This window comes from Rhagoletis zephyria, unplaced genomic scaffold (genome assembly GCF_001687245.7).
Source record: "Rhagoletis zephyria isolate East Lansing unplaced genomic scaffold, Rhagoletis_zephyria_1.1 Rzeph_scaffold_02442, whole genome shotgun sequence".
Taxonomy (NCBI): Eukaryota; Metazoa; Arthropoda; class Insecta; order Diptera; family Tephritidae; genus Rhagoletis; species Rhagoletis zephyria.
In genome coordinates this window covers 71,366-83,224 of record NW_016159526.1, presented here as the reverse complement: position 1 = coordinate 83,224, position 11,859 = coordinate 71,366, and the positions used below count along the sequence as shown (strand labels likewise).

At 39.2% G+C, this 11,859-nt stretch overlaps 2 protein-coding genes and 1 pseudogene across 2 annotated transcripts; 1 reads left to right on the top strand and 2 right to left on the bottom strand.

The window, feature by feature from the left end:
• Nucleotides 1–2,989: 2,989 nt before the first annotated feature.
• LOC108366907 (GTP-binding protein 10 homolog) lies at nt 2,990–4,491 on the bottom strand. Its single transcript, XM_017621395.1, has 3 exons — nt 4,353–4,491; nt 3,776–4,298; nt 2,990–3,703 (listed from the first exon to the last, which is right to left on the bottom strand). Exons 1-3 carry the CDS (start codon nt 4,392–4,394, stop codon nt 3,117–3,119), a joined length of 1,152 nt encoding a protein of 383 aa, XP_017476884.1. The 5' UTR covers nt 4,395–4,491; the 3' UTR covers nt 2,990–3,116.
• Nucleotides 4,492–4,547: 56 nt separating this feature from the next.
• On the top strand, nt 4,548–7,177 carry Dus3 (Dihydrouridine synthase 3). The gene is given in 6 exon segments (XM_017621393.1): nt 4,548–5,071; nt 5,129–5,285; nt 5,354–5,654; nt 5,707–6,449; nt 6,500–6,667; nt 6,733–7,177. Coding segments are annotated over 6 exon segments (1,827 nt in total). The 5' UTR covers nt 4,548–5,039; the 3' UTR covers nt 7,159–7,177.
• A 59-nt stretch (nt 7,178–7,236) lies between these two features.
• Nucleotides 7,237–11,859, bottom strand: part of LOC108366903 (fructose-1,6-bisphosphatase isozyme 2-like) — a 56,355-nt pseudogene continuing 51,732 nt past the window's right edge.

Sequence of the window (11,859 nt, the reverse complement as noted above, 5' to 3'; positions counted from 1 at the left end):
ATATGGTAGTAAGACCCAATGTTACATATGCGGTACTGGTGACCAAAAGTTACGCATGTAAAGGCGGGTTCCACCTTTAGCAAGCCACGCCGACTGGTCCACGTGGCCTCTACAGGAGCTATGTTTTTTGTCTATTCTATTTGAAAAAGAGGCCTGCTGGAGCGCCCTACGACTGACCAATATGATCAGCAAGAAAATTTCGGGTCTTCGGGATCATTTGGAGGCTCTAAAGCCGTTCCTGAATAATCCCGAGTTATCCTTCTACAAACCCTACAAGGTCACAACTCCTGAAAGGACCTGCAGTGAAGTGATAATAACTATGATTGACGAAAGGTCCCACGCATGGTATCCAGACGGATCAAAGATGGACGATGAGAGTACCGGGGCAGGCAAATTTGGAACGAAGTTCCAGAAAGTCTACCAATTTACACTTACCCAACTATATTCCAGGCGAAAGNTGATAATAACTATGATTGACGAAAGGTCCCACGCATGGTATCCAGACGGATCAAAGATGGACGATGAGAGTACCGGGGCAGGCAAATTTGGAACGAAGTTCCAGAAAGTCTACCAATTTACACTTACCCAACTATATTCCAGGCGAAAGTCTTCGCAATCGGAGTCTTTGTAGAAAGACAAATGGGGCCAAATTAAATATTATGTCGGATAGTCAGGCAGGTTAAAGGCCTTAGACTATTTTAAAACGGCAGCAGGCTAGTGAAAAGCTGTAAACTTTTTTGAACCACGTGGGAGCTCACAATAACGTAACGCTGTGGTGGGTTCCGGGACGTGAAGGGTTTGAAGGCAACGAAAGCTGACTGTCTCGCAAAGCGTGGAACCCAAATGCACTTGCATGGTCCCTAGTCTTTTGTGAGCTGGTGGAGAAACCCCAGCAGACTGATACACTTTGGGGAACGATTGTCTTCTTCATCCAAAATTTTAAGCATGGCGCCCTCCAAAGTGCCTAACTTCTTAAACAGAATAAGGCTGGAGTGATTACAATTAGGGTTAAGCACAATAGATTTTCTTAGGTCCCAGCGCGTGTATCTCCGACGTAATAATAATAATAATAATAATATGCATGTGTAAAGAGACAAACATTTGTGTACGTCTGTACAGTAAAATGAATTGTTATACGTAGTTAATATGTTTCTATTGTCTTAGCTGTGTTTTAGTTTTTCTAAATGTTATGTTATCTACATTTTTAATAAACTTGATATTAAAAGCAATATTAAAAACTTTTTTGGTAGGAAGTTTTGGTAGGAAAAAAAATTGTCCGTGGCAACACTGACCGGAACACTGACAACACCGGGCGGCGCAAAGAACCAGCAAAGAACACACAAAAGAAATGTAACTTCTAAAATCTGCAGCACAAGGCGAATTTTTACAAGGTGGTGTTGCTAAAATTAGCCGCGGTCTTTCTGCATGTGAAAATTATGTGTTTGTTGTATTTTTGGGTTTTGAACTTGGGTATACTTGAGTTGTTTTTGCCCAACCGGTACCACCTTGTATTAATACACCTTAGTTTAACACCGGAACACTGACAACACAGGGTGTCGCAAAGAACCAGCTAAGAACACCCGAAATAGAAGTATCTCTTGTAAAATGTGCAGCACAAGGCGAATTTATACAAGGTGGTGTTGCTAGAATTCGTCGCGGTCCTTCTGAATGCGAAAATGATGGGTTTGTTGTATTTTTGGGTTTTGAACGTGGGTATATTTGAGTTTTTTCTCAACCGATATCACCTTGTATTAATTCACTTTGGTGGCGTGTAGCAATAAAGGAAATGTGCTTTAGCCTGAATTTGCGCCGTTACCCAGGTCTAGTGGCGACTGTAATTCAAATCCATATACTGTGCGAATTACGAACAAATCGGCGCCGTATCTAATTTTTATCGTAAATTTATCGAAACTAGCTCACAGATCAAAACTTGAATTTTTTCTGAGTACGAAAATGAAAGTTTATAAATGTGTATATTCCTAATTTAATACGGAAACTTGTACATTTTTAGGAAGAATTTACATTTTGCATCAATTTTGCAGCAAAGAAGAAAAAACAGAGACAGAGAACTGTCAAGTCGATATAATGGGAATGGGGTAATTCGTAATCATAAGTTGTGTTTTCGTATTCTCCAGCAAAAAATATCCAGTAACTTGCCAGTAACCAAATTTCGGAGAGTAAGCCAATATTTACTCCCAATGAGTGAAATATGCAAGTACGAAAACGCAAAACTAGCAAGAAGTTGCTAGTTTTATGAACAGCTGATTAATTTGTTATTTTCCGATGAAATTTTCTTAGAAAACTAGTGTTTTCCATCTTATTATATATTTAAATAGGTTTATTTTGTCAATTGCAACTCTAAAAGCACCATAAACAATTATTTTCTTAATGTGATTTACAATAAGCATCATGCCATCAGATGTTTTTCTTACTAGCAAATACATAGTTGCTAGTAAAAATTTATCCAGTAAAAATCCAGTAAAACTTGCAAATTCAGCTGTCATTTTTGCCCTCTCAATTTCCCCACTTTTGCTAGTTTCTTGCAAGTTTTTGCGTACGAAAACGACATCCAGTAAAATTAGTACTGGATTTACTGGATAGTGCGTACGCGAACAGGGCTATAATTGGGGCAGCGAAGAAAGTATCGAAACGATACGAAAGAAAATTACGTGATATGTCAGGCAATATAAGCTCGTCGAATCGTCACATACGATATCGTAGTACTCGTCACGTAAGAACACCGTTTTCGGATTGTGACATACGTGAACGTACTCTTTATCACATTCAGCATGTACGACTGACCGTATCAAATAAATTTCTTTCGTATGGTTTTCGATCCGTGAACGGATGATACAATTCGAGCCCAGCTTATACTGCCTGACGTATCACGTAATTTTCTTCAGTATCGTTTTCGATCCGTGAACGGATGTTACGATTCGAGCCCTGGGCTCGAATATTTGGTGTAGAGCTCTATATATGTAGTACTATATTTCAGTTTTTATACTTGAATTTGTTCGCGAGTTTATTAGTTTTTGGTTAATCATTTAACTCAATTGTTAACATCTTATAAAAAATTATATGCTATCCTAAGAACTTCTGAGGCTTTTATTTTTAGCTTAAGTTATTTTAGGTCCACGTTCGCCCACTTTCCTTTGTAATTGTTCGCGTATTTCCAGCGCATCAGGCAAATACTTCTCCTCCGCTAAGCTGTCTAGCACGTCCCTTAACTCCTCTTTTACCACATCAATACGTTTAACGTTCTGGGCTGAAATCGGTATAATACGCTCAAATTTTATTAGCTTTGACGGCCGTATTTCTTCAGGGCAATTTTCTAAACCACTCTCCAAGTTCTTGATTGTTGGCTTTACGCCTTTCAAAAATTCACTGGCACCTTTCAAATCCATTTTGTTTAAAAGCAACACGCACGGCTTATCCAACAATGTCTTATCGTAAAGTTCCAACTCTTTATTAAGCGCGTAAATATTTTCCAAGCAATTACGTTTAGCATGTTGCGCGCTCAAACGGAAACCAAATATATCAACCATAACGAGAAGTAGGCGTGTGCGTTCAACGTGCTTCAGAAATTTGTGACCCATGCCAATATTGGCGTGTGCGCCCTCAATCAGTCCAGGCAAGTCAGCAATGGTTATGCGACGTAAATCCGGATAGTCCACAGTGCCTATTTGTGGTCGTATGGTGGTGACTGAAGGGAAAAAATGTATTACTGTAATAAAAAAAAAACTACACCTTACAGCTAAATAACCCAATAACTTACATGGATATGAGGCTATTTTAGGTTTGGCATTTGAAATAGCCTTAAGCAGGGTGCTTTTGCCAGCATTAGGGAAACCAACGAGTCCAACATCAGCAATTAGCTTCAAATCCAAGCTTACATTGCGATGATCCCCAGGCGCACCCAAAAAATTATTACCCGTGCAACCACCAGCACCACCACCCGCCGCTATGCATGTTGCATTATCTTCATTTAAATCGCCAAGCAGTTGACCGCGCTCGCCTAGCACTTGCACGCCTAGTGGTACTTCCACACGTTCATCCATCCCGCGACGTCCAAGTATACGCACTTTACTGCTATCCTCGCCACTTGATGCGGAAATGCGTTTCGTCTTGTATCTTTGACTAACATTTCGCAAGCTTATACCGTCTTTCGCTACGAAATATACACAACCACCTTGTCCACCAATTCCACCGTATTTTGGAGTACCATTACCTCCATGTCCACCGCGCACTGTCAAACGCAAGCTGTCGATGAAGGCGTTACGTAGATATGCACGTAGTGGCTGCAAGAGATGAATGAATTTCGCGTTTTCATGTGTAGCTAAGTAGATATTTACCTTTTTTTCAGCTTTTAATAAAAATTTAAATAGTTGCACCATTTTATTTTATTTTATATAAACATTCATTGTGGACGCAAATCAACGGCCAGCTGAAAATTTCCGGCGTGCGAAAGAACGAATGCAAAATACAAATCAGCTGTTTTCTCTAATAAGNAAATTTAAATAGTTGCACCATTTTATTTTATTTTATATAAACATTCATTGTGGACGCAAATCAACGGCCGGCTGAAAATTTCCGGCGTGCGAAAGAACGAATGCAAAATACAAATCAGCTTTTTTCTCTAATAAGAAGTGAGAGAGTAATTTAGCTGGGTTGCCGTACAAGAGAAATTTCTAATAAAGCACCACAATGATTTCAAAAGTGCATATAAAAAGATTTATTAAATTAAAAAAGACTAAATAACAAAATCTCATATATCTAAAGTTTTAAAGTTGAGTTATAGCTCCACATAAAGTTTTCCAATTGTTCAGTGCTGTTTAGTCTTTCGCGGCTCTATTCAGCCACAAGAGTTATAAGCTGAAAAATTATAAAATTAAATGAACCACTTTTGAATTTCCTGTTTTCGAAGTCTGGCATAATTTATCTCGACCGCTCTCAAGGCCAACACGTGCTTTCCTCATATTTTGGTGCATTCTTCTGTTAATTGGTGCAATATTTTGAGAATAGTGAAAATTTATAAACAAATGGAGCCAGGTATTTGTTATATCAAAGAAGAGTGAGTATCAGCAAAGTGCATAATAAAAAACTGATTCACATAAAACTATTTTCTCAGGTACCTGATACCAGAGGTAAAAAGCAGTTCTACTGTGGTGGAGGCTGTTGAACAGGACAATAAAAGAAAGTCGCCTGATGAAAATGCAACAAACAATGGAAAGGCTCAGAAGTACCAGAAAACTAGTAAAAAAGAAAGGAAACGTGGCCAAAATAAGGTAGTTTCCTCTATGCACTTGTAAACCTACAAAAGAACTTATATTTTTTTTACCTACTATAACCACAGAACCGGCCAGTTTTCAAGCAAGACAGTTCCCTGTTTTTGTGCCACTCACTAATGAATGGTCCCGATCAGGAAAAGTGCACACATCAAAATTGCCGGTATGTACATAATTTATCTGAGTACTTGGCATCCAAACCCGAAGATTTGGGTTCAAAATGTCCCGTATTTGATGCTGTAGGCTTTTGTACCCGCGGTGTCACTTGTCGTTTTGCCAAAGCTCATTTGGATGCAGAAGGACGAAACATCAAGGCGGCAAAATATAACGAGAGCATAGCGCGTACTAGCTTAAATGGAATTACGACAGGTGGGTCTATTTATTTCGGCTTTAGTATTTTTTTATTTGAATTCCTTTTTAGAGCTGCAAGTGCGTCTGCGTAAACGTGACTATGATTTCACGCGCAGCAAGCAGTTGGTAGCACAAGCTGACAAAATACGCGATGAAAGAAAAAAGGAAGTAGAACATGCAGCGCAGAAAACGGATGTCGAGGAAGCTGTAGCCGAAAAAGAAACTGCAGCAGTGGCAAACGCTTCTGAAGAGGTACCCATCAACACAGACAAACCAGTAGGCGCCGTAGTAGATGATGTAGAGACACCCGGTCCAGATGTAATGAAACCACCGGTCGATTTTGTTGATAAACTAATACTTTCTCCATTAACCACTGTTGGTAACTTGCCTTTCCGACGCATATGTAAAGAATTTGGTGCAGATATTACTTGTGGTGAAATGGCTTGTGCTGTACCAATAGTTAAGGGACTCACGCAGGAGTGGGCGCTAACAAAGCGACACTCCAGCGAGGATGTATTTGGCGTACAATTGTGTGGCAATAATCCGAATATTATAGCGCAAGCAGCACAGTTGTTGCAAGAGACTACAAGCATTGATTACATCGATCTAAATATTGGTTGTCCTATTGAGCTGATATATCAGCATGGCGGTGGTAGTGCACTTATGCGGCGCACAAATATACTAGAGACAATTGTGCGTTCCTGCTCGTCTCTATCGCCGCAAATACCATTCACTGTAAAAATGCGTACTGGTGTGTATGCGGATAAGAGTGTGGCGCACGAGTTAGTGCCGTTGGTGGAGGAGTGGGGGCAAGTGCTGTGACGGTTGGTATTTTGGGTGATTAACTGTTAATTAGCACTTAGTTAAGTATATCTTCTATTTTAAAATAGTTGCATGGACGTTCACGCGAACAACGGTACACGAAGAGTGCCAACTGGCAGTATATAGAAGAGTGTGCAGCTAAAGCACAGCGTATGCCGATAATTGGGAATGGCGATATTCTAAATTTTGAAGATTTTAATGAGAAGAGGGTAAGTAGATGCTTGTTCATTCATTTAACCATCTTATATTAATGTTCCATCATTTTTGTTTTTAGAAAATTGCACCACACGTCTCCTCGATAATGATTGGGCGCGGCGCGCTTATTAAGCCGTGGATCTTTAAGGAGATTAAAGAACAAAAACCATGGAATCCCACATCTGCAGAACGCTTCGAAATCCTGCGTACTTATGTCAACTACGGCTTAGAGCACTGGGGCTCCGACACGAAAGGTGTAGAGAATACCCGGCGCTTCTTGCTGGAATGGCAATCATTCCTCTATCGCTACATACCTTATGAGCTCTTAGCACATCCACCACAACAGATTAATCAACGTCCACAAAAATTTCGAGGACGAGATGAAATGGAAACTTTGATGAGTTCGCCAAATTCTGCTGATTGGGTACGTTTGAGTGAGATGCTGTTAGGACCAGTACCAGAGAGCTTTGAATTTGTGCCAAAACATAAAGCGAATGCTTATTAATATTAAATTGAAATACTGGTATGAAACGTTGTAGTTAAAGAAGCAAATTTTTACTAAAAGTAAAAAATACTAGTTATATTAATTTTGACATCAACGCTTTTGCATAATACATGTCTTTGTATAAATGTGCAGATAAAAATATGTTTAAAATAGAAAAAAGGTTACACATCAATACAAAAATTCTTTAACACTGCTTAAGGTTCTAAGTTTTCAAATGATGACAGATTTAGCAGCTCAAAACCGCTAAAACAAATATTTTATCAAACTTTTTTATTATTTTATTATTTCTATACTTTTTTGCAGACTTTTATTTACGGTATTTATTTATTCAATTCTAAAGCTTATTCAGACTTCATCTTATCCTATAAATCAATATGCCAGAAGGGCACACATTTAGTCGGTAATTAGACCCACAGGAAAATCTATGTTGTTGTTGTAGCAGCATACAAGCTCCCCAAAGAGTTTTTGGGGAGTGTTGCTGGAAATCTATATTCACAACGGTTTCGCCATTTATGTTCGTAATTACTTTTGTTTTTGTTGCACATAGCTCAACGCCTCCTCGACATCCTGCTTCGATCCAAGGAAAATGGGGCTACGCTCATGAATCTTTTGCGGCACAATATCCAATACGTTAATCCGTCCGTCGCTGGCCAAACCACCCGCTTGCGTAATCAAATATGCCATCGGATTGCATTCGTACATTAAACGCAATTTGCCACTAGGCGCTGATTTCGTTGCCGGGTATAAGAAAATGCCACCATATTTGATGGTACGATGTACATCAGCCACCATAGAACCAACATAGCGTGCGCCATATGGCTTACCCTTAGCGGGATCCTTTTTCGCGGCGATGTAATTGAAAACACCCGCCTCCCATTCGGAGGCATAACCTTCGTTGACGGAAAAGATTTTACCCTTCTCAGGCACACGCATAAGCGGATCAGTCAAAATGAATTCACCAATTGCCGGATCATAAGTGAAGCCATTAACGCCCGAACCTAAGCTTAAAACGATGGCAGTGGCGGAACCATAAAGGGCATAGCCGGCGGCAACAATTTGATTACCAGGCTGTAGCGCGTCTTGCAGTGTGGGCGCACCCTCGGTGCTTTTGCGACGATACACGCAAAGATTGAACCAATCGAGACCAAGCAATCAATGTTTGAGGAACCGTCAAGTGGGTCGAAGCACACAACATACTTGCCCTGTTGTTGGCGGTGAAATGTGTAAGTAGATGGCATTTGAAATTATTTTAGTAGTGATTTAAATCAAATAATTATTCACGCTTATTCCGCTTACCTGTCGCTCCACCTCCACTTCAATCACATGCTCATTTTCCTCGGATACTAGTAGAGCAAGTGGTGTAGGACGATTTCATCATATTTATGAACAATTCATTTGAAAGCACATCCAGCTTCTTCACTTCTTCACCCTGTACATTGATATCGCCTGCAATGCCGTGTAACTTGGCTATGCCAGCTTTGCGCACTGCTGAGGCTATGGCCTTAATTGCTGTTTGTATGCAGTTGAGCAGCTGGGAGAGATCACCGGTGGCATGTTTGAATTTACGTTGCTCCTGCAATACAAAGCGCGTCAACGTCATTGCATTGGAATCGAATGCTTGTCCAGACTCCATGTTCTCTGCGTGTTTGTGGAAGAGTAAAGAAGAGAGAAAGAGAGAAGAAGAATAATTAATAGAATTTGCCCGAGTATAATCAGAAGTAGTCATTTAACGAAAAGGTTTTTACTATTAGCGGCAGGTTTAAATGCATTTACATATATACACTTATTTGTAGCCAACAGCAATTGGTTGATAGGGGAAAGGGGAGTTTAAAATATACAAGGAGGTAAAAATCATATTTCACTCATAAATAATAATATTACAACAATTCGAAAAGCATATTTACAGGCAGAACAGCTACTCAACAAAAATTGCTAATTCTGTTGTACTTACTTTTGGGCGCGGCCATTTTCGATATCTATATATTCTGGAGTAAAAAATCATTAAAATAAAAAGAGATACTGTAGTAAATTTTTATAAATTCATTGCTAGTTTTATGGCTCATATATATATATGTATGCACATTAGGCCGTGCTAGAAAAAAGTTCGCTCAACCCTAGTGTCCAACAATGTATGTGAAAAAAGTGAAGTCAGGATTGTAATGCTCCCACCCCTAGGATTGTTCTATATCGGATAAAATATACCCCGTTTTTTTATTTCGAAAGAAAAATATTTACCGGTCGCTCAAAGCGCTAAAAGTTTTCCATGTACATTATACTAGGTTCACATATATATAAGTAGATTATCCTCATTTTCGAGCTTAACACCCTAATCTGTAATTATAACAAGAGATTAGCCATATAAAATTCGTCCCTTGTTAATCTGTAATTATAAAATAATCTCAGATTAAACCGATAACTTTTCGGTGTCCATCCTAGTTTTATCGATTGTTTTTGCAAAAAAGAGGAGAAATGCCAAATGTAAAAGTAAACAAAAATGTACGCTAGCAAGGAAAGAAGTTTGTAAAGGTATTTTTAATAAAATGTTAAGTTAAAATATATTTATATTGCTCATTATAGCATAAAAACGTGATCACGGTGGCACAGAGAAGAAACATAACATTTCCTTGAGATGTGAGAATAACAAGCACAACAAATTTGACGGCTAATAATCTGAGATTTGCCTGTGTAAACGGGGTGATTAAAAAACGAGCTTTGATTGGGATAATATTGATATGTGAACATAGTTTTAGACTGCATCACTCCCCATACAAAAAAAAATCGGTACTGTTTTTCCATTGGAATTATAAAATCTATTATAAAATCAAAATATTTCGGAAAAATATTAAGATTACGTGAGCTGGACCGATTTGAAAATACCTCCAAAAATGGTGTTTTTTATGAAATAGTTTTTAAATGTTTTTTTTTTGTTTTATGAAAAAATCCCCGCAAATGACAAAACGGCTTAAGCTGAAAAAATTTGCCTAAAAAATTTAAAAAAAATTTTAAAAAATTTTGAACGGAATCGTAATAATGAGACTGTCGATGCTGTTTTTTTTTAACTTTTTTCAAAGATTGGGATAAAAAAAACTTGAATAACTGTACCTAAACTCTTCCGATTTAGACTTGTGGGGTATTATTGAAAAGGTATTCTCTCACCCTTTTTATTTCTTTCCTAATAAACTCATTCAAAGGATGAAAGAGAAAGGCAGGATGAACGAACGTCATTCCTCCAGTTCCTCGTGGGAAGCCATCGTAGAAACTACCTTAACAACACCCAGTGTCGAACCGATCCACCCCCGACATACATACATATCAAACGGCACTTGCACGACTAGTAACCCGGTCGTACATAGAACATCTATCCGGCGCTCAACAATCTATACACCGATGCAGTCAGGACGTGTCATAGCACCCGAAATAACAACATCGTCTTAGCCGGTCGACCGCGGTTGACCAAGCGGAAGTGCCGAGAGAGATTGGTATGTCAGTGCACTTTGCCTAATCGAAATAAAGCAGATTCTGCGATCTGCGCCAACTACCGGCCGAAAAAATTAAGCCGAAAAAATTAAACCAAGCGAGGTTTTAGACAAGCCGATTGACTGGTCATGTGACTACGCCAATCTTATGTTGGAAAGCGTAGTCACCAGGTACTAGGTAAAGGCGTATGCAGATCATATTCGCATACAGGGAACCGAAACGAGAGGAATAAAGCGAAAAGTAAAAGCCAAACAGCGCTTAATGCTCTCTTTTCATATGTTAAGAGATCAGTCCTTGGGTACATATCCAGTTAGCATGGCTACCCGGTCACAGGGGAAGAGAGAGGCAGCAGCCATCACTCCAATTGGCCCCGAGCCGTTCCTGGCTGCAGGTCCCAATAATTTTAAGGATGAGCTCAGGCAGTCGGGGAATGCACTAAGGAATCTAAACTGAGTTAGGCGAAGAGTCTATCGGTGGGGTGCAACATCAAGAGATTCCGCAACTTAATTAACCTGCCAAAGGATAAACTTATAATACTAGCAGGCATCCTTTCAGGACGCTGCAGACTAAGAGGGCATCTGTATGAGCTGCGACTCCACCAGTGCGCCACACCCGTCTATTTAGGGGTTTAGAGGACGTATTGTGACGAGTAGACGAGTCGGTCTGTCTATCTACCTCAGCATTCGCTTTTAAGATGATCACCTACCACCCCATAGGCACTGAAACTTTAGTTCTGGCGAGGATTCCCCCAAAAAAAAGGAACAATTAAAAATAAATAAGAATAAATAAAAAATCGTTGATGTGTTGGAAACTTCTAATTGTATATGTAGATAAACTGTCTTATAGTCTCTTGCCTAAAGCTGCTTTTTCACGAATGTGTTGCATGCCGAGTGGTGACCGCTATTATATTAATTATAAATCATTCCCTTTTTGCATTAGCTTTGTATTGGTAATCAGAAAATATTTTAGTTCTCTTTCATAAAGAGCGTTTCGTCACTATCGCAAACAGAGACCAAAAGTGACAAGTTTATCAGTTGATAAGATAAGCGGTTGTCATTGACAAGGTGGGTGTATTTGGCGTAAATGGTTTGGCTTTGGGGGATCTTTTTATACCCGAGCGCACTTGTGCACAAGGGTATTATAACTTTGTTCACATAACGGTTGTTTGTAACAGGCAAAACGAATCGAGATAGATATAGACAAATGTATACATAAATGATCAGA

Excerpts from the sequence above, each read along its gene's own strand:
- LOC108366907 (XM_017621395.1), bottom strand. The coding sequence starts at position 4,394 with ATGGTGCAACTATTTAAATTTTTATTAAAAGCTGAAAAAAAG. Across the intron at positions 4,299-4,352 it reads TATTAAAAGCTGAAAAAAAG|CCACTACGTGCATATCTACG; the intron begins GTAAATATCTAC and ends CATCTCTTGCAG. Across the intron at positions 3,704-3,775 it reads TAAAATAGCCTCATATCCAT|TCACCACCATACGACCACAA; the intron begins GTAAGTTATTGG and ends TTTTCCCTTCAG.